We start from the raw sequence: 27,506 nt of genomic DNA on the forward strand, positions 1-27,506 counted from the left end.
TGTATTTTTTTACATTTTAAAAAAAAATTCTTTTTTTCGCTATTTTATAGCTGTACTTTAATAGATGTACTTTTGACATCTATTACATGATTTGTACTTTAGATATCTGCTTTATATTGCAACATATAAAATAGCGAAAAGTTATGTCTTTCAGTAGCAAAATAGAACATGTCGAAGGTTTAACTCACACTATACGTTTGATTGTGCTGTTGATATACGAGAGAATTTTTTTTTAATCTTAGTTAAAAAAAAACTAGTAACCTAACTCTGCAACTTAGGCTTCAAAAAAAAAAAAAACCAAATCACTTACTATGAGTATAACAATAATCATTATTTTTAATAGGCCGGGTGAATAAATATGAGCAATTGTTTTTACTCAGTAATTGCTCAGCCTTACATGAATAAAAACTTAAGCAAAATTGTTAAAGATTAAAAAAAAAATTCTCTCGTATATCATCGGTACAATCAAACGTATAGTGTGAGTTAAACTTTCGACAAGTTCTATTTTGCTACTGAAAGACATAAATTTTCGCTATTTTATATGTTGCAATATAAAGCAGATATCTAAAGTACAAATCATGTAATAGATGTCAAAAGTACATCTATTAAAGTACAGCTATCAAAAGAGCGAAATATGCGATAGTTAAAAATACACTATCAAAAGTGCAAATCATGTAATAAAAGACAAAAGTACAGCTATTAAAAAAACAAATCATATAATAGAAGCCAAAAGTACAGCCATCAAAAGCACAAATACTGTAATAGAAGTCAAAAATACAGCTATTAAAAATAAAAACCATATAATAGAAGCCAAAGGTACAGCCATCAAAAATCCAAATCAAATATTAGAAATCAAAAGTACAGCTATTAATAATACAAATCATAATAAAAGTCAAAAGTGCAGTTATTAAAAATACGAAAAATATATTAAAAGCCAAGAGTACAGTCATTATGTTGCAATATAAAGCAGATATCTAAAGTACAAATCGTGTAATAGAAGTCAAAAGTACAGCTATTAAAGTAATGTAAATTGCTTAACTTTACGTGAATAAAAATATGAAGAAAAGTGCTGAAGTTTTTATTCAAGTAAAGCTGACCAACCATTGAGTAAAAAGAGCAATTGCTTGTTTTTATTGACCCGGCCTAATATGAATAGCTGTAACGTGACAAATAGCATTAACTAGTTTTTTAACGTTTCCAAAAAACAAAAGTATTACCTTGTGTTGAATTTGAGCTCTTTTCCTAAACTGTTGGCTCATGAATAATAAAGTAAATTTGAAATCATCAAAATTTACTAAATTGAAATCATATTTTTACAGTAAGGAAACTTTAACAAATTAGTCGAATAGCAGAACTAAATAAATTAAAAAAAAAATTATAAAAAACAAACATTAAAAACAATAAAAATCTCTAAACCCTCAAAGGTTTTTAACCAAAGTTTCTAATTATAATAGTAATAAATATTTAAACATAAATAATGATTTTTTTTTGTTTTAAACAAGACTGAAGATGAAGGCTATAGAGCATGATAACAATTAACAGAACATTCAAAAGATTTAGAGCACTTAGGAACAGACACAGTATAAGGACGAGACTTAATTGAATGACAAGAAACACGAGAATAAATTTTAGTAGATGGCACCAGAGACTCTAGCTCTGGTGCCATCTACTAAAATTTATCTTCTACTTGCTTTAGAGCAATTACTATTGTAATATTTGTAGGCATCATTAAAGAGTATCATTGGAAGATCCTCAACAGATATGACAACAGTATTCCATACAAATTTATAGAGATAAAGGATAGAATCCGGAGTAGTATATCTGAAGCATGATAAAGAGATGCCACCTGAGCTAATTTTGTAATGGATTTGATGTGGTTTCTAGGAAAGATCAGAAGTAAGAGATAATCCTAGAAGATGCAATCTAGATGACTGATCTTTACCATTCATAGATGAAAAATAATCCAGATTATTAGTAACGATTAGCTGAAAATAATTAAGTTTTATCTGAGTTAAAGATAACCAACCAATGAGAGCGCCTTTCCATGCCAGGAGTGAAATCAAAAGCTCAAATGCCCCATCCAAGCAATCAGATTGTTGACTTCTAATAATCAGATATCATCAGAAATTATCAGGTATCATCAGAAAATAATGCCACCTTAGATGTGAAAATTTCTGAGAGATCATTATTGAAAACTATAAGAAAAATTAGAGGGCCAAGGATAGAACCTTGAGTCAACCCTGACATTACATTAAAACGCGTATTATAGGGGGTTAATTTATTTCAGTGGGGGTTAGAAATACTTAAGCCCCCGGTTAATCCATTTCGCTATATTTTAAAATAATTTAACTCCCGGGGTTAATTTATTTCGAAATAGATTAACCGGGGAGTTAGAATGTTTTAACCGGGAGTTAACTTTTTGGGGAGTTAATCTATTTCGGGTCACCGGAACTATTCAGGAGTTAGCTTCTCGGAAATAACGCTGTAACTCTTGTTCTGGGAAAATGTGGCATTATTTTCCCAGAAACTTGAAACGTTAATTCAAAAAATGGCTGTAATATAGTTAAAGTTTATGGTTCATAATTATATTTTTAAATGTATTTGATTCGGATTCAATTTCATTTAGAAAGATATACAAACAAAAAAGGAATTTAATAATAAAAGAAGTACAAAAGTAGAGAAGGTATTTAATTATTATTTTATTATTACCCGGTTTTAATGCTTTTTTCAGTTTAAATAAAATAATGTAAATTATTTTAAATATCAATTAAAATTCTAAAATATACATTTTAAAAATTCGTAATAATTGGATTTTAGTTATTTGGATTTAAATACAGTATGATCAAAACTCTTGAAGACTTGAAAAAGCGTCTTTTGAAGATCTTTGAAGAAAATGGAAGTAGTTTAAAGTTCTCAAGAATTAACGATGAATATAGTTTCAGATGGCATGAATCACTAAACGATACTTGGAAAAAAATTACAGGTACAAAAGAAAAGCAAAATTTTCAAAAGCTTGTTGTTACTATATTGGGTAAAGATGCAGAGATTATTGGCAATATGGTTCAAATATCCAAGAATTTATTAAAAATGGGAGAAACATCAGAATCTGTTTTAGAATTATTAAATTTTACTAACTCTGCTACTTCTTTGACTAATAGTAGTTCTAACAATTTTATGATTTCTTCAGAAAAATCTGCCAAAACATTAAAAGATAATTTTTCTTCTGCAAGTAAACCTGACATACTTACATCATCCAATATTAGCATAAAAAGTATTGAAAATGATAATATCAAAAATAATTCAATTAAACCAGATGAAATTTCTGTAAAAAACATAAGCAAACATAGTAAAAATGAACATAGACGTTGCACTATAATAAATATTGGAGACATAAAAAAGCGTCTTTTAGAGATCTTTGAAGAATATGGATGTAAATTAAAGTTCTCAATAATTAATGATGAATATATATTCAGATGGCATGAATCACTAACCGATTCATGGAGAAAACTTACAAATACAAAAGAAAAGCAAAATTTTCAAAACCTTGTTATAAGTATATTGGGTAGTGATGCAAAAATTGTTGGGAATGAAGTTCAAATATCCAACAGTTCATCAAAAAAGATAATAAAGTCAGAAACTGTTTTAGAATCATTGAGTTTTTCTAACTCTGCTACTCTTTTGACTAACAGTAATTCTAAGAATTGTATGATTTCTTCGAAAAAATCTGCTGAAACATTTGAAGTTAATTTTTCTTCTGCAAATAAATCTGATATTTTAACACCATCCAATATTATCATAAAAAGTATTCAAAGTGATAATATCAAAAATAATTCAATTAGACCAGATGAAACTTCTGAAAACACAAGCAAGCATAACGATAATAGGCGTTGCAGTATAATAACTATTGGAGACTTAAAAAAGCGTCTTTTGCAGATTTTTGAAGAAAATGGATGTAATTTAAAGCTCTCAATGATTAACAATGAATATAGTATCAGATGGCGCGAATCACTAAACGATTCATGGAAAAAACTCGGAAATACAAATAAAAAGCAAAGTTTTCAAAAGCTTGTTATAAATATATTGGGTAATGATGCAAATGTTATTGGAAATGAGGTTCATATATCCAACAGTTTATCAAAAAAGAAAATAACGTCAGATTCAGTTTTAGAATCATTGAGTTTTTCTAACTCTGCTACTTCTTTGGCTAACATTAGTAATTCTAACACCTGTATGATTTCTTCAGAAAAATCTGCTAAAGCATTTAATGATAATTATTCTTCTGCAAGCAAACCTGACACTTTTTCACCATCCAATATTAGCATAAAAAGCGTTGAAAATGATAATGTTAAAAGTAATTCAATTAAACCAGATGAAACTTCTGAAGAAAACACAAGCAAGCATAATAATAATAGGCGTTGCAGTATAATAACTATTGAAGACTTAAAAAAGCGTCTTTTGCAGATTTTTGAAGAAAATGGATGTAATTTAAAGTTTTCAATGATTAACAATGAATATAGTATCAGATGGTGCGAATCACTAAATGATTCATGGAAAAAACTTACAAATACAAATGAGAAGCAATCTTTTCAAGAGCTTGTTATAAATATATTGGGTAATGATGCGAATGTTATTGGAAATGAGATTCATATATCTGGCAATTTATCAAAAAAGGGAAAAAAATCAGAATCTGTTTCGGAATCATTAGGTTCCCATAATTCTATGACATGTTTACCTTCTGTCAATAATTCAACCATAACTTCTAACATACAAAGTAGTGATAAAAATGACATGTCAAGTTTAATGGAAGTTTTATTGGAAAGGCAAAGATTAGAGTTATTTAAAGATGCAAATACGTCTGTTGGATACACGGTCAAAAAAACTGATATGTTTTCAAAAATTGATTTTCCATCATTAAGTGCAACTAACACTGTGACTTCTGCAACTTTAGGCAGTATTTCTGAAGCAAATATAATGTATGTTACATCTGTATCAAACAATTGTTTAACTTCTACTTGTAAATTTGAAACTTTAACAACTTCTTCCTTAAAGTCTCGCACAACTTCCAGTTGTGTAATATCTGCCAATTGTGAAACTTCTGCTGTATCTTCCCCTAAGTCAGTCAATTTATCAAATGGTAATGATTTGATTAAAAAGAATAAACAAATTAATATGTCTTCAGAACAGAATATAAGCAAAAATAAATCTTCTGAAATGGATCTTAGCAAATGTGAATCTACTAAACAGGGTACAAATACACTTCTTCATTCTGACTCTTCTAGGCTGTGTAACAGTTTTCAAAAAGTACATATAGCCTACTGTAAAGTGCGAATTGCTGCTTTATTTTACTTTCACAAAGGAAAAAAATTAAAAGTTGAAGAGTTAAAATTATTTTTTAAAGAAATGTTTGTAGAAAATTTTTTTAAGGATAATGTTTTAAAGTACTATGTTTTAAAAGTAAATTCTGATATACAGCTCTCAGAGCTCTTTATTCAACAATTTTGTGGTGATTTTTTAAAGTTATCTAAAAAAGCAAGTACATTAACTGTTGAAGTTATAAAAACTAAGGATGTTAGTTTTCTGTATATAACCTTAATGAATGAGTTGATAGGCTTACTTGAAAAACTGGATCTTCCTTATAATTATCCAGTGCTAACAGAGTTTACTTTGCTAGGAAATGTTACAAGAGATGTAGATGTTTATCGAGTTGGTGATAGGAATGGGTGCTTTCATTCCATGCTCTCTTTTGGTGTACCACATTGCAGAGCTTTGTCTGGTAGAGAAAGACCAACTTTAGATGAAATCAATCAAAAGGTCTCACAAATTCAAAATAAGATTTGCAGAAGAAATGACGTTGTCAAAGTTGCTGAAATTGTGAAAGAACTTTGTGTTTTTTATAACGTTTCCTGTGTTTCAGATTTATGTCCATCTGAAAGCAAAAAAATAAGACAAGAAACTGATATTCCCGCTATAAATGATATTATTAGACTACAAGGAAAGGTAAAATTAATTTTTTGACTTGTGATTTTTTTTTTCATCAAAGGAAATAAGTATGTCACTTAATATAAGATCAGTGCTGAAAATAACTGCTGATCAACAATCAATTGTCTACTTTTAGAAAAAATGATGTTTTGATCTCTTTATATCAATTCTGGCCTATCAGATTTGATTGGCAAGAATTGCAAAGTAAACTAAAAATTTAAGTACATTAAAAAATAGAAAGTTGAAATTATTAATTTAGCAACTAAATGTTTCTGATTATTATCTAATAATCATAATAATCAAATAATCATAATAATCATAATAATCAAAATTTATAAACAGGTGTGTCACAATATGTTTGGGGTGGGTGGGGAAAATAACCAACAATTAATAAATGTCCCCTCTCGTCTATTAAGTATCTAAGAGTAACCAAAAGAAAATATTATTATTTTATTTATTTATTCTTATGATGGCTATATTTATTTTACTTAAAACTATTTTTATTTTAGAATAAAAATAGTTTATATATACATATTAATTATATATATACATATATATACATATTATATATAAATTATATATATATACATATATATGTATATATATACATATTAATATATAAATTATATTATTATTATTATTCTTAAATTTATTATTGCTCTGCTCTTTAAGAACATTAACCATTCTATTTGTTGAATACACTAACATTATATATATATGAATATAATGTATCAGGGGTTGTTCTAGGAAAAAAATTGGATGGCCGTTACTTCTGTCCTGGAGAAATTTAGCTGAAATATTGCCGAATATAGGAGTTTTTCCACAAAAAAATAATATTTGCCCTGAAAAATGTAAAAATAAAGAAAATGGTCCATAATTTTTAATTTGGGTGGCGCCCATATATGGTTGACGCTGTCGAAAATGGTCTAGAATAGCCCCTGTATGAAATATAAGGTTGCAGAAATTGTAAAAAAATTGTTAAAAAATGAGTTATGTTTATAATTTCTTGTTTCCTTAAATAGGGATTATAAATGTCTATAGTAAAAATAATAACAAGGTTGGTTGGTGAGGGGAGAGGGTGCAGGGAGGAAGTGCAGTTATATTTTTAAGAGAATATCACTGTTAGATAAAAAGTCAAATTTAAAATCAAGAGTCACTAAAAATCAAAAAACAATATTTTTAGTATGTTAATACAATTAATTTAAATTTTTAATTATGGGTTCTAAAATTATTATTTAAGTTAAACAATTTTTTTTTTGTCAAAATATCTTTCAAAATTAGTTTTGCCAAGAAGGCAAAATTATATTTATAGTCAATAAAGAACACTCACATTCAGCTGTAGAAACAATAAAGGTATTTATAGCATTGCTCAGAGGTTGAAGATCATTAGGAATTTTATTACAGTTACTAGTAGCAAAATACACACAAAATCCATGGACTACTGTACTTTCACAAATATTGAAAGTTTTAGGTAACTGTCTGTTACTGTTTCTAAGGCATGGATTTTGTTCCACAAACCATTTTGTTTTATCAAAAATTAGCAAATTTTTTATCAAACTGTCATATTTTTATTTGTTTGGATATTTGTCCTGTAACAATTTATGTGCAACACTCGTTGTAAACATTTTAGAATCAAGATTTTCACTTAGTTTACTAAAAACTTCTGTTTGATTAATTTTTTTCTATATTATGTATCTTTAATTTAACGCCTTTAAATTCAATTTTTTGTGCTGCAAGCTGTGTTTTCAAATAATATTTGCAGGAATTATTTCTCATTGATTTAAATACATGGTATTTAAAGGCAAATAACTGATGTGTTTCAGGTAAAGAAATTTGTCTATCTTGTAACTTTTTTGAAAGATGTTCTAGTTTTATTAAAGCATCTAGCATTATTATATTTATGTCACACAATTTCTTTTTAAGGGCTGCGTTAAGCTCTCGTATTAAGTATTAAGCTCTCCTCCAGTATGTTTTAGATCCAATGAAGATTCATTAAAGTGTTGCTGCATAGTTATTCTAAACAGCCATTATAGATCGAGTGCTAGATAACACCCATCTGGTACCTAGAATTTGTTCAATAGAGTTTAATTTTACACTTAAAGCCATTGAAACAATTTCCTGTTCTTTTTTGTTTTTAGGAGATGCACTCTTAACGAAATACAATTTTTCAAAAAACTTTTTCATGGGATAAATTGTACTTCACACAATATCATTCACTGAACTAGAGAAAAACTAAACAATGATTACTATAATCCCATAAAATTAAATTAGGAAACTGATTCAAAACCTTTTCACATGCTTTTTTTTGCGAAACATGTCATAAGCACCATCACAAGTCAAAGAGATATAGAGCAAAAGGGAAATTACATAATAAAAAATTATTGTCAAAACCTAGGCAATGTAAAGCACTTATAAAAAAGTTTGCTATAGGAGAGGCTTCTGTGTTTATTAATTCAGTGAGGTCAAAAAATATACTTTTAAACGATATTTGTTTCTGGAATGTTCACTCACAAGCATATTGACAATGCAGATTTTTTGCAAATCATTGTAGGTTTATCTATCATAAATTTTACTATTGTTATAGAGTTCACAAGCTTTGTATGGGTTTCACTAGAAATATGATGGGTAATATCAGCACATGCATGATCCAATTGTAAAATACAAACCATGCCCAAACCATTTTCTACTTGAAATGATCAAGTAAAACTAATGCATCCTATATTTCACTCCTCAAAAAAAAAATATATATATATTCATAATAAAAAAAGAATGCCAAAAAAAGTCTTTTATTTTTGCTTTAATTAGTAACTTTTGTTTTGAAATACAAAAGAAAAGACACATCATTTTGTAATTTTGAATTTTTTAGTTGAACTTTATGTTTATGCAATTTTTAAAGTATGACACTAATAATAGCTGAAACGTTACTTCATTTGCTCAAAACTGCAATTTTGCTAAACAATGGTTTTTACATTTTTATTAGTAGAAAAAAATCTAAAGAAGATTTTTATAATTCTATTAGGTACCAGTAAGATCCCGCCAAAAGTAAGGAAATGGTTTTTAAACTTTAAAAAGTAAAGGAATGGCATCCCACCTCACTTTGAGCACTATATATATATATATATATATATATATATATATACATATATTTTTTTTTTGAATTTAGGTGCTCCAAGAAGACCTTATGGTCTTGTCACAGAGCACCGCGGAAGTGCATTAAACCAGGAAGTTCATGCCTCCTTCCTTACCGTGACGCGAAAATATGTCCAGAGCTCTTTTTGATCCTCAATCTCCTGCTTCTATAGCAAGCGCTCTAACCATGGCTGCACACACACACACACACACACACACACACACACACACACACACACACACACACACACACACACACACACATATATATATATATATATTCTATTCATTCTATTTTGCAATATAAGTTTTTATAGAATTTAAAATGCATGTTTTAAGGTCAGTTTTATAAAAATCAGAATTATTAAAAGAAAAAAAAAAGCAATTTTGATGTTTTAAATTGGGTTTTTTTGAATTTTTGTATATTTTTTAAATATGAATTTTTAATTTAATATTTAGTTGAAAAAATAATACTGTTTAAGTTAAACTATATTATTAAATCATATTTAAATTATTTTAAAATATTTTAAAATCTTTTTTAACTCTGATTATTTTCAAATTGTAAAAGACTCAATCAATTAAGTTAATTAATTTCAATGCTTTCTGTTTAAATAATCTCAAAAGGAAATTTATTCTTATTATGTATTCTTTTGTTAATTCTCTTCTTATTTATCTCTTAGTATTTGGCTTTTTAGAATTTTTTTTTATATCAGTAAATTTTACTTATAGTACAACTGTCCCTTTGCATCAGATCTAATGCAATAGAAATTGATTAAAGCCTTTCTAACAATAACTTAACTTGTTTCTCTGCATAGCAGCCTTGTTTGTCGAGGTTCATGTTTCGGAGTTATAGAGTTGAGAGACAAAACCACAAAAATAGTCTCCTCAACTGTAGTGGTCTTCTCGGTTTTAGGGAGGTGAATAATTGAAAAAAACAAACAAACAGCTCTTCTTCCCTTTGCACCAAGATTATTTACAATATTTGTAATATTCTTATCAATTATTGCTCTGTTTTCTTCACAAATTTTTAATAGGATAGGCCAGTTTTGTCAGACAATCTGTCAATGTGTTCCATCTGACATTCAGGGCATTATAAGTTATAATCCTCAAAGTTTTTTTTTAATTTTCTCTTTCGTTAAGATTTTTTTCTTTTTTTTAAGGAAATTCTTTTTTAAGTGCATTTTCAAATTTTGAAAACATGTTAAAAGCCATGGTCAAACAAAGTATTTTTTGTGTGGTCATATAATTGCATGCGATTGGACGTCTTCCTGTAAAACACTGAATATCCAGTACTGTGCAAAGCTTTAGACAGATGCAAGATTAGTAACAGAAATGCTTGTCTTGTAGTAAATACAGTGCTAAAAGATATGAAGCTTTTGTCAGCAGAATATGCAGTAGATCCTGCATAGCATAGATGCTCTAAAAGTCTTCAGCAGCAAAAACAAGTTTCTAAGCATGCTGCTGAGATGCAAAAATTATTTTTATTGGATTAGATGGGAAATAAGACATAAACTTTGTTGAGAGGTCTGGTGTATGCAGGAGCATAAAGGAAGAACATTATGTTATTGTATCATTTCGAATCAAAAACTACATTAGTCATGTAGTGCCAGAAACTAGTAAAGTAGCTGATGTTGCAAATGAAATATTATCAGTAATTGCAAATACAAATTCAGCAAGTACGCTACAATTAGTTGCTTGTGACAGCACAGTAAACTATACAGGCCAAAGAAACTGTGTGATTTGAAAATTAAAGGATGGCATTGCAAGACCACTGTAGTGGCTGTTTCATGCTAATGAACTACCATATCAGAAATACAATTCTGCTATTAATGGATGATGTACAAAAGGTCCTAGTAGTTCTAGTGGTGCAGTTACTTGTACACTAGACTTTGATCCTAAGGATTTACTAATTGCAAAGTTTAAAGCTATGCTAGAAGAGGTGGTCAAGGAAAATTATAAGGTTAAGAATGATCTAATTATTATTAAGTATTAGATATATCTCCTTATAGTGTGCTTAGCAGTGCAGCAAGTTTATACAGATACTAACAAAATTAAGTCTTCACAGAACATAGTAATAGGAAATTTAAGTCATGATAGCTGGCTGACAAATGAAAACAGAATTTTGAAATTGTATATGTTAAAATGCGGTAGTGGTGTAGTGGTAAGAGCGCTCGCTTTGTAAGCGAGAGGTTCGGAGTTCGACTCCCACCACGTCCCTGGAAGTACCGCGCTCAACTTAGTTTCTCCGCGCAGCGGCCTTGCTCTAGAAGGTTCGTGTTTCGGAGTTAAAGGGTTGAGAGAGGGTTGCACCACGAATAACAACTAAAAAAAATAAATAATAAAAAAAAAAAAAAAAAAAAATGAGTAGCCTCCTTGACTGTAGTAGCCCCCCTCGGGTCTTGGGGAGGGGAATAATCTTAAAAAAAAAAAAAAAGAGATCTGTTCCCTATCACTTTACAAAATTGTATGTTTTAATTGTAAATGTTTACGCTTCTTCATGGCATCAAGAGTCATCCTTTTTGTGCTGATAGTGCAAAGAACTTTTTTTACTTGCTGAAGCAGTGTCATGAGCTTGGAAACTTCCAGAGCAACAGAAACTTTGCCATTCCAAAAGCAATCTTCTTTCTGGTGTTTGTGACGATGATGATTCTGCTTGACATTTTGGTTGTGATAAAATAATTCATTAAGTAATATGTGTACGTGTTTTTGATAAGTCGAGCATCAAGCTTAATGCTGACCCTTTGACTTACATTGATATAATTGACTGTACTACAGCTGACCTCTCACAGGCACCATTGGTAGCAGCTATTGAGAATGAAAATCTTCAACACAGTTAGTTTAATTTCACTTTTGGTATACCCTGTCACTCTCAAGCAGTTGAGCGTGCTATTAAAGATATCTCTGCAGCATGCTCAACCATTTTTAAACATAAATTGCGACATAGGATGATTTTACAGTGTCCTGCATCCAGAGCAGACCTACCTTGTGTTAGCTGTATATCAGAAGTTTTGTCTTTCATTAATTTGTTTCATTGAACTATCAATATCTAGAACATTAATATTTATGTTCAAATTCTCTGCCTGCTAGAAATTTTTTTCTGTTAAAATCATGCTAATTTTTTGAGTTACAAAAACAAAATAATTTAAGCAAAAAAGACTTGTTAAAACTTTTAAAACTTTTACAAATTTTCTTATATATACATATACATTTCTGTATATAAATTTCTTATGTTTTTTTATTAAAAAAAAAAGTAATACAATTCTTTCTCATCTTATTCTTTTTTTAGTGGATGCCATAGTAGCAGCATTAAGTTGCCATAGTAGCAGCATTAAGTTCTTTATATTATTATATAGATTAATAAGTAGAAATACTAATTATTAATATTATTATTAATTAGTTATTTTTAAATTATTATAGATTAATAACCAGAAATAAAATTTTTTTTCCAAAATTTAAAAAAAAAAAAAAATTGCAATAATATAAAAAAAAAAGACAAATATACTTACCTGACATTTTAGTTGAAGTAAACTATAAAAAGGCTTGGTTATAAACTGTACTAGAAAATAGTATTGTAGAAATTGTTGCCAACAATTTAGAATTGTCACCAACTTGATGCATATCTAAATTAAAAGTTTATATGCTATTAAAAAGTTTAATTTTTAAAACATTTAGATAAATGCTTTCATCCAATCTTTCATGACTTTTCGAAACATTTGTACATTATTTGAACTTAATGAAGAGATTTGCAAAATGGAGTCAAAAAGTTCTTTTTTGGATCTCAAACTTGGTCCACTGCAGAAACAACTATTGATTTATGATAATTTTAAATTCCCACCAAATCAAAATGACATTCCTCATATAACAACATCTGATGTTTTTCGACTTATATGGAAAATGCATATTGATTACAAAAAAAAGCAATGTGCAGATGAAGAACTATCAGAAAACTCTAGCACAGGATTAAAATCCAGGAAACATGAACCAAGAGAAAGAGAAAAGGTTTTATTTTCATTACCCGAGTTTATGGAGTTTCTTATTAAGCAGCATGGATTTACAGAACCATATGAAAGCGGAGTCAAAATATCAAGTATTGCACTAGCAGTTTCTGTAAGTTTTTATTTATTTATAATTTATATATTTTATTATCTATTTATTTTATTATAATTATATGGATTTTAAAAGTTTTTAAAAATGGTTTTGAAATTATATTTAACTTTTATTTTGAGGTGTGCTAAGTGTGAGTTTCAACAACATAAAAACCAAAGTTGAGTTAAATAAAATTTATGATATTAAATTTATGTGCTTTTCTCTTATGCATCAAAATTTTGCAACAATGTTTAAATTATACTTAAAATTCTTATTATAAAGAATCCTAAATGATGATAATCTATGTTGATGCTTATTGTAAAAGTCCCACAATTTAATCTAAGTTAAGAATTTTATTTCAATTTTAATTTTAATTATGTATTTTTAAGTTTTCAAATTATTCACAATATTTTTTTTTAACTCAAATTAAAATTGTGAATTTATAAAACTCAAAACATGTGTTTACATATTTTGATGAGTAGGGTTTGAAGAGTTATTTAGCATTAAAAATATTAGTTACTTAAAAATGTTTTAAAGAATTTTTTAGTTTTATAACTTTTTCTCAAGCACCAAATGAAATAAATAAGCCAATATCACATGCCAAGTACACAATATCCTAATATATTTTCTGCACTTTAATTCTTAAAATGCGCTCTTCAATATTTCAAAAAAGAATAAATAAATATATATATATATATATATATATATATATATATATATATATATATATATATATATATATATATATATATATGTATATATATATGACTACATCACGTTAGTGATTGACGTAGCCATATATGTAATACATGCGATTTCAAGCCATATATGTACTGCATATGATTTTAATGTATATAGAGCATAAAGATATGTTTGACTGATTCTTTTTTTCCTGCCTGCTGGAAAATGGTATCTATTGTTCCAATTTTCAACAACTCAAGAAAACATTTTGACCCCTCCAATTATCAGTCAATTGTCAATTTTCAGTCTTCTTTCTGTATTAGCAAGGTCTTTAAGTCTTTGATCAACAAGTTTCTCACATTCCATCTTGAGTCAAATAATTTGCTGTCAGGCGATCAACAGATCAGATGGCTGACTTGATAACTGCTGTGATTGAAAGAATTAATCGTGCATTAGATGGAGGCAGAGAGGCTAGGGCTATTGTTCTTCTTATATCTAAAGCTTTTGACAAAGTTTGGCATGCTGGTCTTCTCCATAAGCTTGTTTCATATGGTGTATCTGGGAAAGTTTTTGAGATTATCAAACAGTTTCTTTTTAACTGCTTTATTAAAGTCATCCTCAATGGCCAACACTGTTCTAAGTTTCTAGTAACTCCTGGGGTACCTCAAGTTTCTATCCTTGTTCCTGTTTTGTTTCTTATCTACATTAATGATCTTCCTGACAACCTCATATCTAAAGTAGTTCTTTTTGCTGATGGCTCAACATTTAATCTGATCTCACTTCTGTAACAGATTAGGGCTCGCAGTGGCTTGTAAATTTTAACTCCAACAAAACTCAGTTATTAACTGCAAACAGCTCTTAAAGTTGCATATCTATAAGACCAATCGCTCTTGATTTGGCCTCAGAAGTTGACTAAAATTACCTTGTACACCACAAAAAAGAGATACGCATGGCATCAAATATGAAGGCCTGAGTCTTGTTTTCTTGGTTAAACCCCTTTACAGAGTTAACATGGAATTATTTAATGTTTGATAAACAACTTGTAATGTACTTCAAGGTTTGGTTTATGGGCTATTAGTCTTAATTTTTCTCTTAATTTCTTAATCTTAAATTTAAATTCTTAATTTTTTTAAAACAATTTAGAAAACGCTAATTACTTTAAAGACAATAATTTTGCAGAAAGTACAGTCATACTCTATGACTCATACACTATACACTACACACAATACTGTCATACACTATGGAAAAAAATATGCAGGATGAATTGAAATTTTGTTATATTTTTTAAACTATATAATTTAATCTTAAACTTTATCAGTTGTAAATAACAATCTATGTTATTTGACACCCCAAAGTAGTTATTAAGAACTTCATAAAATCTGGATTCAATTTATAATAACATCAAAATAGCTTTAAGCAAAATTTATTATCTTGGAGTAATTACAGAACATCATATTATCTTAAATGTATTTTTAAAAGTATGTTAGAAAAAATAAAACTTTATCTTTACTTAGTTAAGAAGAATCATCATCTGCTAATGATGGAGGCCTCTAATAATTGCATATTATGGAATTACATGTTCGAAAAGATCAAGTTATTCTAACAAATGATTATATATTTATATTTAATAAATATTTATTGTCTTGTATGTACCAAATTAATGTTAATGAACTAATACGCACACTAAGAAAACAGTATTTTTTTTTTTTCTATCCATGGTTCAAAGTGTCAATTCAAAGTTCTCAGATGGTAAGCGATAAGCGATAAGCTTTTTTAACTATAAAGGTGATAATTCTGAAAAAGGAAAGTAAATCTATTACTATACTTCTATTACTTCTATTACTTCTATTACTTCTATTACTATTATTTCAATTAGTATTATTATTATTTTTCTATGGTTGTTATTTTTAATTTTATTACTTTCATTGAAATAGTTTTGATTAAACTTATTTAATGCCATTTTTTAATTTTGTTAATTTTTTTTTTAATTTATATGGAAGATGTTTGAAGGAATTAATTATTAAAAATCATTAAAATTCATTTCTTTAGGTTGTCAAAAAAGCTAAGTTTGGAGATATCCAAAATGAACGTGATCAAATAAAGTATTTTAATGATCAACTTCGTAAAGAACTTGATTTATACTTTGATCATAAGTTAAATGAAATTGTAAGATCAAGTAGGCCACAAAACCTTATAGAGAAGTTATGTGGAATGAGGTTGTTTGATGCTTTCAAAGAAATTCACACAATGCTGACTCATATGACACAGGAGGTATCTAAGTATTTTTCCAATGGTTCTTCTATATCTAATGCTTTAGTATCCAGAACATTATCTAAATTTATGCAGTGCCTAAAATCTGTTCAGCAAGATGTATTATTAAGTCGTATCATTCATATAGTGCTTTCAACAGCTCCTCTCAAAGTTATAGGGTTGGATGATATTGATATTCTAAGATGTTTAGGTTTTGATGAAACCATACAAAATTTGTTAAAAGAGAACAATAAAGAAAGGTTAAATGTCAAGCATCAATCAGGTTATTCTGTAACTCCAAAAGGTAAGTGCTAATATTTTTTTTAAGCTACAAAAACTATCTTGCTTTGCCTTGGAGAGGTGAGGTGAGGTGAGGTGAGATGAGGAGAGGTGGGGTGACGTGAGGTGAGATGAGGAGAGGTGAAGTGAGGTGAGGTGAGATGAGATGAGGTGAGGTGAGGTGAGATGAGGAGAGGTGAGGTGAGGTGAGATGAGGTGAGGTGAGGTGAGGTGAGATGAGGAGAGGTGAATATAATTAAAGTTGAAAAAAAAGAAAAGGAGTCAAAGTTTCATTTTTTTCTAGAAAAAATTTTTATTTAGTCATAAATTAACTTTATTTAGTTATAAATTAACAATAACATCCATCAGCCAATCATCTACAATATTTTTAATAACTATTTCACTAACCTTTTATTTCAGTTTAGCTATAGTACTTTCTTTCTATCAAATTTTTTTCTACTGTCTGCAATCATTTTGTTCAGAAGATACAAATGTAAATGTTTTTTATGAATGTTTATAAATTTTATAAAACTTAGCATATATTTTAGCCTTGGTAATAGAAACTGCAAAAAAGTGGCTTTCTCAAAATACAGACTTTACGATTGAGTCACTGTTTAGAATGGAAAGACAGATAACATCAGAAATCAATGAAAATTATGAATATTTTAATGATCTTGGACATGGAACATTTTTAAAATTTTTAGTTAATAACGAAAGTATTAAACATTTAGTAAAATTGAATACGGTTCCAGCATCATTTAATAGCAGTTACACAAAAGAAGACATTTTAAATTTTACACAACAATGTGGAATGGAAAAAAGCGATGTATGTTTAACTTTTGAGCTATAAATTTGATTTTAAACTATATTAAAAAAAACCTATATTAAAAAAATAATAATAATAATATTAAAAAATAAATAAAAAAACCTATAATAAAAAAATAAATAATACTTATTCTTCAAAAACTGTATTAAAAAAATGTATTTTTATAAATTCTTTATTAGACTTTTTATTAATATATATATATATATATATATATATATATATATATATATATATATATATATATATATACATAAAATTTTATTAATATATATATATATATATATGCATATATACATAATATATATATATATATATATATATATATATATATATATATATATATATATATATATATATATATATATATATATATATATATATATATATATATATATATATATATATATATATATATATATATATATACACACACACATTAAGGTACATCACTTAAAAAAAAAAAGAGCAAAGAAACTTCTAGCATCAATATTATAGTGCCAATATATATAATAAATGAAATTCAAAAAAAAAATTTGAAAATTTTTTTTTTTATCTACCAAGGAACTGTTTTTTTTGTTATCATAAAATCGTAAATTATCTGTATATCAGAACGTAAAGTTTTCGAATTAAAAATTTTTTTATCTCAGTAAACATCTGTGAAATTTTTATTTTATGTGTGTATAACACATGAAAAAAGCTAGGGAAATGATTGGCGTCGAAAAACCAAGATTAAACTAAGGCTGATGAGCTGGGAGCCTGGGGGTTACCAGAACTTTTTTTATCTTTTAGAAATTTCATATAATATTAAGTAATAATAAAAAAATTAGAAAGAAAAAAAAATTCTCTACCTACCAGGGAATTTGTTTATTTTTAAGATGTCAGATATGAAAAAGAAAAAAACAAATAACATTAATATTAACTATCTCTAAGAAATTGTCAAGATCTTTTGTAGGTATTTGACTTTTAAATACAGGTTCTGATTTATCTTCTTTGTCCCAGTTGATCAGTTCTTGTATGGATATAGCTCCCAGATTGAGTTGAACCTTCTTCCTTGTTCTGAATTGAGTGTCTCCATACTCTGAACTTTTCAGTATCTCTTTGATGGTTTTAATGGCAAACCTCCTAGATTCTTTATCTGAGCTTGCTATAAGGGAAAGAATCAAAGATTCAGAATGAGCAAAATAAGCTCCATTTTTTATGTAGGGAGTAACGATTTCTTTTATCTCATCCTCCTGTTTTCTCAGCAGTCTTAACAGTGTTACTGTGTGTTCCGGGGCCTCAACAATATTGTGTTTCACTTTGATTTTAAACCACATGTGAAAATACACTTGAACTACCCATTTTAAAATTAAGTGACATCTTCTTAGCACATCAGTAAAGCCATGGTGATTTTTCTCCATACTCATGGAGAAAAATAATAGCTTCTCCAGTAGTAAGCCATTTGCTATGGGAAAGATTGCCACACTTAGCCATTTTAAGATTTGGGTCCATCTTGCCTGTAGTCAAACATGTAATCAGTTTATAGCAGAGAGCTAAATCTGTTGACATTGAACTTAGAATTTTTTCAGGGATCTGGATTAATGGTTCCAACTGCGCAATAGGTTCAAATGTATCAAGTTTTTCCATACTGTTTACTTTTAAAAGAGCTTTTCCAATCGGTCCAGTGAAACCAACATTTGAATTGGCGGGTCCATCCAAAATGACAATAATGTGCCTCAAAGGAAGCTCATTGCAATGTAGCATACAAATAGACCAGAAGCACTTTCTACCTAAGAATTGTTCAAGATTTGTCAACAAAACTCCATCTTTCCCTGAACCAGTTACACCGTTTGTTGAATCTCCTCCTATTACTTCTAGAGATTTATGTTCTCCCTGAGGAACCATCCAGTTAAATAGTCCAATAGCTGCTTGTTTAGCAGGCTTATATGGAGGTATTGCCTTCATGGGTGTGAAATGTGTAATATAGTGACCATCAGGTTCAGAAGTAACAGTAATGTGTTCTTCTTTCACAACCCTTTGATAAAATCGTTTTGTTACAGGGTTGTGCTTTAAAACTCTGGTAAAATCTTTTCTGCTATCAGCAAATATACCTTTGATAGGTTGTAATTGAAACTTCTTTTCTTCAGTTATTACTGAAATAAAGAAATGTCTTTGCTTTAGTTATTACTGCTTTCCTAGCTCTAACAACTTTACTACTAAACTCTACACTTACACTACTACTTTACGGATCTACAGCCAAATAGGGCATTTCAGGTGTTAAAAAGTTACCAAGAATAAGGTCTTGAAGAAAAGCTGCAGCTGTTGAAATATCAAATCTTTTGCAGCTGGTGAAATATCAAATCTCAAAGAAGCTTCAGCAGTATTACTAATGGACATAAAATTTAGTTTCCATTTATCTGTTGAAGCAGGTTCATCTTCCATTTCTATTCTATTTGAATTATCATCATGCATGAAAGAATAAACATAATCTTTATTTTTTGAAGTTTCTTCCTCTTCTTTTTTTCTGATTTGTTTTTCTAGACTTGACTTTCTTTTCAGCTTCCTCTTTTCTAAAGAAACCTGTCTAGCTGTTTCCTTAGTATCTTTACAAGTCATTTGATATTTTGATAGTGACCCAGTTTTTTCTCTTTCAGCTTTTAACCAAATAAGTTTACTTTTTGGAATCTTTTTTTCCCTCGGACAAGTACACTGAATATGTGCAAAATCTAGACAACTATTTAATTTTGAGCATTACATAAAGTGATTTCACATTTACAAGATGTAATGTCAAGCAATTGATCTAATTTGATTTCCCAGGTAGAAACAATTTTTTGGCTGCTTTTCCTCTTGAAATATGACTAAACTTATTCCAGGCTAATTCTATTTTTTGTACCTAAGATATCTTGTTTATCACCACAGGAAACTTGAAAAGAGCATTTGATCTTGTCCACTGTTGAAGAACCAAGTCTGCTAATTGTACACTAAGTTCTCTTACAGACATAAGCCTCCTTAAAAATAAAACAAAGTGAATACAAGTAAATACAAACAATATTTCTGCAGTCTTTAAATTTAACTTTTCATTACATACTTGTCAATATCTTTTTCAATGAGTAAACTTTCTTGTATTAAAAAACCCTTTCTCAGGATATCTTTAATAATAGGCACTTCTGAAGGATTAAGATCATTACTTCCACCCAAATACAGTGAAAATTTTGACTCTTTTTTATCCAAATTGAATCTAGTAATTTTAGGAGCACTCATTCTTCTAATTAATATTAAATAAATACTGGCAATTAACAAAAATATAATACAAACAATATTTCTGTACAATGTAATAAATGTAGAAATAAATATTTAAAAATAATCTACAACTTTTCTGAACTTTGCATTTCTAAATATACAGGACAGACAACATGGTTCTCAAATTTGGGGGAGTTGTGGGGAGCACAATCATCAACTATTAAAAAAGGTTCTCCATATCTAAAAACTTCAAAACCTTTGTTCAAAAAAAAAAATCTTTTATAGAAAAAGTGAGGGGGCTTTATAGAAAAAGTGAGGGGAGGGGGCAGTGACCCCCTGATCCTCTGGCGTCATCAGCCCTGGTATAATCTCAATTTTTCAATGCCAATCATTTTACCTTTTTTTTTATCATTTGTTAGACACAAAGAACGTCAAAATCGAACTAAACTCACTGAGATATGACTTTTTTAAATCTGTGATTTTTTACAATCTGACATCTTCCTATAAGAATCAGTTCCCCGGTAGGTAAAAAAAAATTTCTTTGAATTTTTTTTTCGAATTTTAATTTATTATATATATTGGCACTATAATATTGATGTTAGAAGTTTCTTTCCTTTTTTTTTTATAAGTGATGTACCTTAATGTATATATACAGTATGCACAAAAAATAATCGTACACTTAAAAAAAAATCATAATTTTAAAGATTGCATCAAAAAAATGAGTTGTCCGTTAAAATATTTAAAAGTTTTTTTTAGATATCTTGTTAAGTATTGTTTTAAGAATTTATTTGTGTATTGGTAAATTATTTGCTTTTCAAACCCTTTGAATTTTACACAATTGATCTGATGATGCATAAAATTGATTGCAAAAAAAATAATCGTACAGTTTAAAAATAATGTCAAATTGATCAAATTCCATGGAAATTAGTATCGAGTGGGGCCTCCTTTAGCCTTGATGGCCTTATCTAGATGATTTGACATTGAGTTGATCAAATTTTGGGTCTCTTCTGTTATTATATTATACCATGCCCTCATTATAGCTTCTTTCAAGTTGTCTTTGCGTCTAAATGCTTGGTCGCCAATTTTTCTATCCAAAATATACCACCAATTTTCTATTGGATTCAAGTCCAGACTTAGAGATAGTTATTCCAAAACACTGATGTTATTTTTGTCAAAGCATAACTTCATTTTCTCAATTGTTAAGAAGCATAATCTGATTGGAACCGTTGCTAGTGTGGCTGGTAGAAGATGAAAACACAAGACCACTAGTGCAATCGATCGAAATATCATTATATATATTAATGTGAAGAAAAACAAATCTATTTTTCTTCACATTAATATCATCATTAATGTGAAGAAAAATAGATTTGTTTCCGCAGCTAAATTAGTTTTAAAAATTCAAGAAGATCATAACATCACAGTGACTCCTCAAACAATCAGAAATTGTATAAGAGAACAAGGATACAGAGGTAGAGTGGTTCGAAATAAACCTTTTTTAACTTCTAAACAAATGAAATGTCTATTGGAATTTGCATCGAAGTACTTAAAAATGCTGATATAATATTGAAAAAAAATTTTGTGGTCAGATGAGTCAAAATGCAATCTCGTCTCTTTCGCCACACTTTTTGGACTCCATCGTCTATTGGATGGAGTCCAAAAAGTGTGGCGAAAAAAAGAAGAAGCTTATAGAGTTGTTTGAGAGGTAGTGTAATGCATGAAGGAGGAAACGTGATAGTTTGGGGTAGTATGAGTTGAAAAGAAGTGGGGAAATATACATTTATTGATGACAAAATGGATGCTTCAATGTATTGTGAAATTCTCAAAGCCAACTTGCAACCATATACTTAAAAATTGAGAATGGGAAGCGATTTCATACTCCAGCAGGATAACAATCCAAAACATATCACTAAGAAAATGAAGGTATACATTGACATAAATAATATCAGTGTTTTGGAATGGCCATCTCTAAGTTTGGACTTGAATCCAATAGAAAATTGGTGGTATATTTTGGATAGAAAAATTGGCGACCAAGCATTTAGACGCAAAGACAACTTGAAAGAAGCTATAATGAGGGTATGGTATAATATAATAACAGAAGAGACCCAAAATTCGATCAACTCAATGCCAAATCATCTAGATGAGGCCATCAAGGCTAAAGGAGGCCCCACTTGATACTAATTTCCATGGAATTTGATCAATTTGACATTATTTTTAAACTGTACAATTATTTTTTTTGCAGTTAATTTTATGCATTATTAGATCAATTGTGTAAAATTCAAAGGGTTTGAAAAGCAAATAATTTACCAATACACAAATCAATTCTTAAAACAATACTTAATAAGATATCTAAAAAAAACTTTTAAATATTTTAACGGACAACTCATTTTTTTGATACAATCTTTAAAATTATGATTTTTTTTTAAGTGTACGATTATTTTTTTTGCATACTGTATATACACACACACACACACACACACACACACACACACACACACACACACACACACACACACACACACACACACACACACACAAATATATATATATATATATATATATATATATATATATATATATATATATATATATATATATATATATATATATATATATATATATATATATGATTATGACTTTTTAACTTTTTGACTTTTTTCAAGTATTTGTTATAAAGACTTTTTCTGAAGCCAAGAAGCAGGGTACCACTCAAAATCCAAAATGTGGGTCACTATCTGTTTCTGGGAGAACCCATCAAACAAGAATGCATAAGGTAAATTGAGAAAGAAGCGACAAGTTTATGGCAAAAGAAGTTGAATTTTCAACATTTATCAATTCAAGTTGTACAGGCAAAACTGGATCAAGTGCTGAAGACGTACAATAAATGTGTAAAACAAAGAAAATTTGATCCATTGAATGAAGGTTTTGACATTACAAAAAAAAGGATGGTAAATGGCTCTGCAGTGAGGACAAAAGGTTCTATCATCTTCAGATTGAAAGCAAAAGGTAGGTCGAGTATGCAACTGCAAAGGCTGCTTATTCAAAAACTTTCCATCCAAAAGAAGAAAAATGTCCTTAAAGCCTACTTCAACAACATTAATGCAAATTCCAAATCTTAGCCCCCAAGTACCAGCAAGAACTACAGCAGAACCAAAACTGCAACCAAACCTTCACAGTCTAATATAATCAGATCAACTATTGAAGAAGTTGTTAAACTTAAAGAAATGAAGAAAACACTACATTTAGAAAGCTGGTCACTGCACTTTGATGGTAAATGTTAATTACCAAATTAGTTAACAAGAATATTAAGTGTTAGTGTTGAAGAAAAAACAAAGAGAAGTTAAGTTACATGCCCTAGATCTACCAGATGCAAAAGCAGATACTGTTTATCAGTTGTTAAAGGTTGGAAATTCCCAAAACAAATCAACGGGGAGAATGAGCAATCAAGTGTCTTCAAGATCTTTTTTTCATCTGTAAAAAGAAAGAGAACTCCGGCTATGATTTGTTTTCTCTAACATAAAAATTGTATAATATGCTTTAATTAAGCTGAATACAACAAAACATTCTTCTGATATACATAGTAGCTTTTTGTACTTGTAGAGTCTTAGAGTGTTATGATGTAACAATAAGCTGTTAAATGCTTTAAAACTACATAATGACTCTCCAATTAAAAAAATTAAAATTAAAAAATAATGATCATAAAATTGTTTACAAATTTAACCATACACAAATATGGTTAATTGGATTTTTTTTGTTTGTGGGTGGCCTTTTTCAACAAGAAAATTGAATTAATATTTTTTTAATTACTTTTCTACAATTATTAATCAATTTATGACCCAATTACAGGGGTATAAATACATATACAGCCCTTGGAATTAGGGTTGGCATTCCTCAACATAGGCCTAACTGCCAACCTAAAAGTGTTTAAGGTCGGTAAATAATTGCTGACCCCATTTCTATGTTATAGAGTAACCCCTTTGTGTCAAATTTTTTTTGCCGACCTGATGCTGACCTCTAACAGTTTAAGGTTGGCAATTTATTGCCGACCTCAGTTTTCTTAAGTTTGGCGGCTGCATATATTTATTTTATTTTATTTATTTTATAAGTATTTATTTAAAATTGCATAGCATTTACATTTTTTTCTTCATAATGTATCTGGAGTATTATTTAAAAAAAATGATAAGTGGGAGATGCACCGACAGTGAATTACTCACAAAAGTATAGATTTTTGATACCATCTCGAAGTATACGTAAATATTTCTGAACAAACGTTTTTTGATACAATGTAGTGTTAGCGGTATTGGTTTTATATAATATTCTGTCAGGGTTTCTGCCTGTGGTTTGAGATCTCAATAACTTTGATTGATTGTTTGTGGAATAGTTGAAGCTCTTTTTTTTTCTGCAATACTGCAAGACAAGAATATAGGCGCTTTACATAATGTGAGATGTATGAGTGAATGTGAGTGCGTAGGATCTATAAATTTGAAGTAGGTTTAACTGAGTGTGACCAATCTTTTTAAGGTGTTTTAGTAAGTAGGGTACTGACATGATAGTATTATGAACTTTTATCCATTGATCATCCCAGTTAAGATATTTGTTTATTAGGATTCCCAGGTACTTGTAGCAATCAACTGATTCAAGTTTAGAGTTTAAAAGAATTGGCGAAGGAATTGCAACTTGATTAGGGTGACAACTCTCTATCGATAATGTTTTGCACTTTAAATGATTGAGTTTTATGCCATTAACAGTAGCCCAGTTCGCTACGCCATCCACAATAGATAGAGGTAGTTTTTTTGCATCTTTGTCATAGATGATGTAAGTTAATATATCATTGGTGTATTTTTGTAAGTTTGTTTCAGGTGGTAAAAAATCATTCATATCATGTATGAATAATATAAATAAAGTAGGTCTAAGAACACTATCTTGAATGACTCCAGCTTTAATACATTTCCACTCGGTTACATGCTCAATTGTTTTTACTCTTTGACAAAAGTTATGTAGGTAGCTAGCAATCCATGATGTAAGCCAGCTAGGAAGCAAGTTTTGAAGTTTTATTAGCAATTTGTTGTGATCAACTATATCAAAAGCTTTAGAGAAATCAATAAAGATGGCAAATATTGATAATTTATTGTCTTTTGTGTAGCTAAAGTCTTCTATTACTTGAATTATAGCATCCATTGTGCTATGTCCAGGGAGGAACCCAAACTGTTTATTTGTGGTCCAAATATGTTTTGGATGATTAACAATAAATGTACACAAGATATGTTCAAAAATTTTGCATAGAGCAGAAGTGATAGCTATTGGTTGATAATCTTCCATAGAAAGTGGGTTTGCTATTTTAGGCATAGGTGTTAAGTGAGTTGATTTCTATTGATCTGGCATATGATTGCATTCAATAAGTCTATTAAATAGAATACAGAGTGATGCAGATATTTTGAAACGGGATGATTTTAACAGAATTGGAGACAGATTATCAGGGCCTGGTGATCCAGACTTTAGTTTGCTTAGTTGGGTTAAAATATTATTCTAAGTAAAGATGTGATTTGCAGGTTGATCTGCATTTATGTTAATAAAGATTGAGATATCATAAATATTTTTATCTTTCCAAACATGATAATGATCGTACAGTTTATTAGCTAGATTTTAAGAAATTGATGATTTATTTATAAACTTAATGCATTGTTTTGCTTCTTTCCAAAAATCAGTGTTGCCTGATATGTAGTGTTTGTTATAAAAAATTTTTCTTTTGATGATTAGTTTATTTATCTTTGCAGCTTCCTCCATTCAATATACATTCAATGTATGAACCAACTTTGAAATATTTTTGACGTAATTTTATTAAGCTTTGAATATAGGGGGTCATCAAAGGTTTGGGGTTAATAAGTGTTGTAGTTTTTAGAGGTTGACACAAATCTTGAGCAGCTAATATTGCATTGTAGATATATATATATATATATATATATATATATATATATATATATATATATATATATATATATACATACATATGTATGTATGTATATATATATATATATACATATATATGTATGTATATATATGTATATATATATATATTTTAATTCTTAATTAGACTTTTTTATGTATATATATATATGTATATGAATATATATATAATATATACATATATATAATAATTTGCTTAATGTTTTATTTTTGGCTTAAATGTTAGCTTTAAAATTAGTTAACTTTAATTAAAAAATTCTCTAATTCACTAATTTACTAGAGATAATTAGTCTAAGTCCGACTGAATCTAAAGAAAGATTCCAATTTTCCAACTGAAAGTACGAAAACTAATTTCAACAAGACTGCCAATAACCACTACTCAAGTTAAAAACAAAGAATATTGTTAAAGAGCAAAAAAACACTTGACAAAAGATAGCTTTAAATTGTACAAGTTGAGAAAAAATGAAGCATTAATGTGTTGAGAAAAAAGCCAGATGAATAAAAGTTTTTAGAGCATTAGGAGAATGTTTTGGTTAGTAAAACAAGAGATGATTGCTTGTTTGAGCTGCCACCGCCATGATTGTATTTGTAGAAAAGAGAAAGAGCTGTGACCTTGCAATGAAGGAATAAAGGCTCAAACTTGGCTGATAGAACAAGTCCAACTATATTTGCATTATGTTTTTTGATCCTGCATAGAAAAAAAGGGTAACATTAAAGAACCAGCCAAAATATTACAACAGTATAATTTTTATACTATAATTCCATGCTATAATTCCATAGTATAATTTCATACAAAGACAAAAAAGAGATTTACAGAATTTTTTTTTTTTTTTGTGGTGATTAAGTTGCTTCGATAAGTCCTTACAATCTTATCACAGAGCACTGCAGAAGAGCATTCAACAAGGAAGTCCACACCTCCTCCCTTACCAATGTTGCTTATTGGGATAGAGCTGGCGTTGAACCTCAAACCTCTTGGTTTGAGGAGGCATAAACTTCTCAGTTAAGATTGTAAGGACTTCTGGAACTAGCCAGAACGCTAACCACTGTGTCATGGCTGCACAATTAGAGAATAGAATTAGTAGTAATGAAATGGCAA

The 27,506-nt window shown here is 28.8% G+C and overlaps 1 protein-coding gene across 1 annotated transcript in view; it reads left to right on the forward strand.

Moving 5' to 3' along the window:
• The first annotated feature begins 2,595 nt into the window (after positions 1-2,595).
• Positions 2,596-27,506, forward strand: part of LOC136090199 (uncharacterized) — a 97,767-nt gene continuing 72,856 nt past the window's right edge. The window contains exons 1-5 of the mRNA XM_065816399.1: positions 2,596-2,683; positions 2,818-5,997; positions 12,781-13,215; positions 15,925-16,429; positions 16,953-17,230. Coding sequence (XP_065672471.1) covers positions 2,839-5,997; positions 12,781-13,215; positions 15,925-16,429; positions 16,953-17,230 — 4,377 coding nt within the window. The 5' untranslated portion in view covers positions 2,596-2,683; positions 2,818-2,838. The remainder of the gene's footprint in view (positions 2,684-2,817; positions 5,998-12,780; positions 13,216-15,924; positions 16,430-16,952; positions 17,231-27,506) is intronic.

Source organism: Hydra vulgaris, chromosome 13, assembly GCF_038396675.1.
Source record: "Hydra vulgaris chromosome 13, alternate assembly HydraT2T_AEP".
NCBI lineage: Eukaryota > Metazoa > Cnidaria > Hydrozoa > Anthoathecata > Hydridae > Hydra > Hydra vulgaris.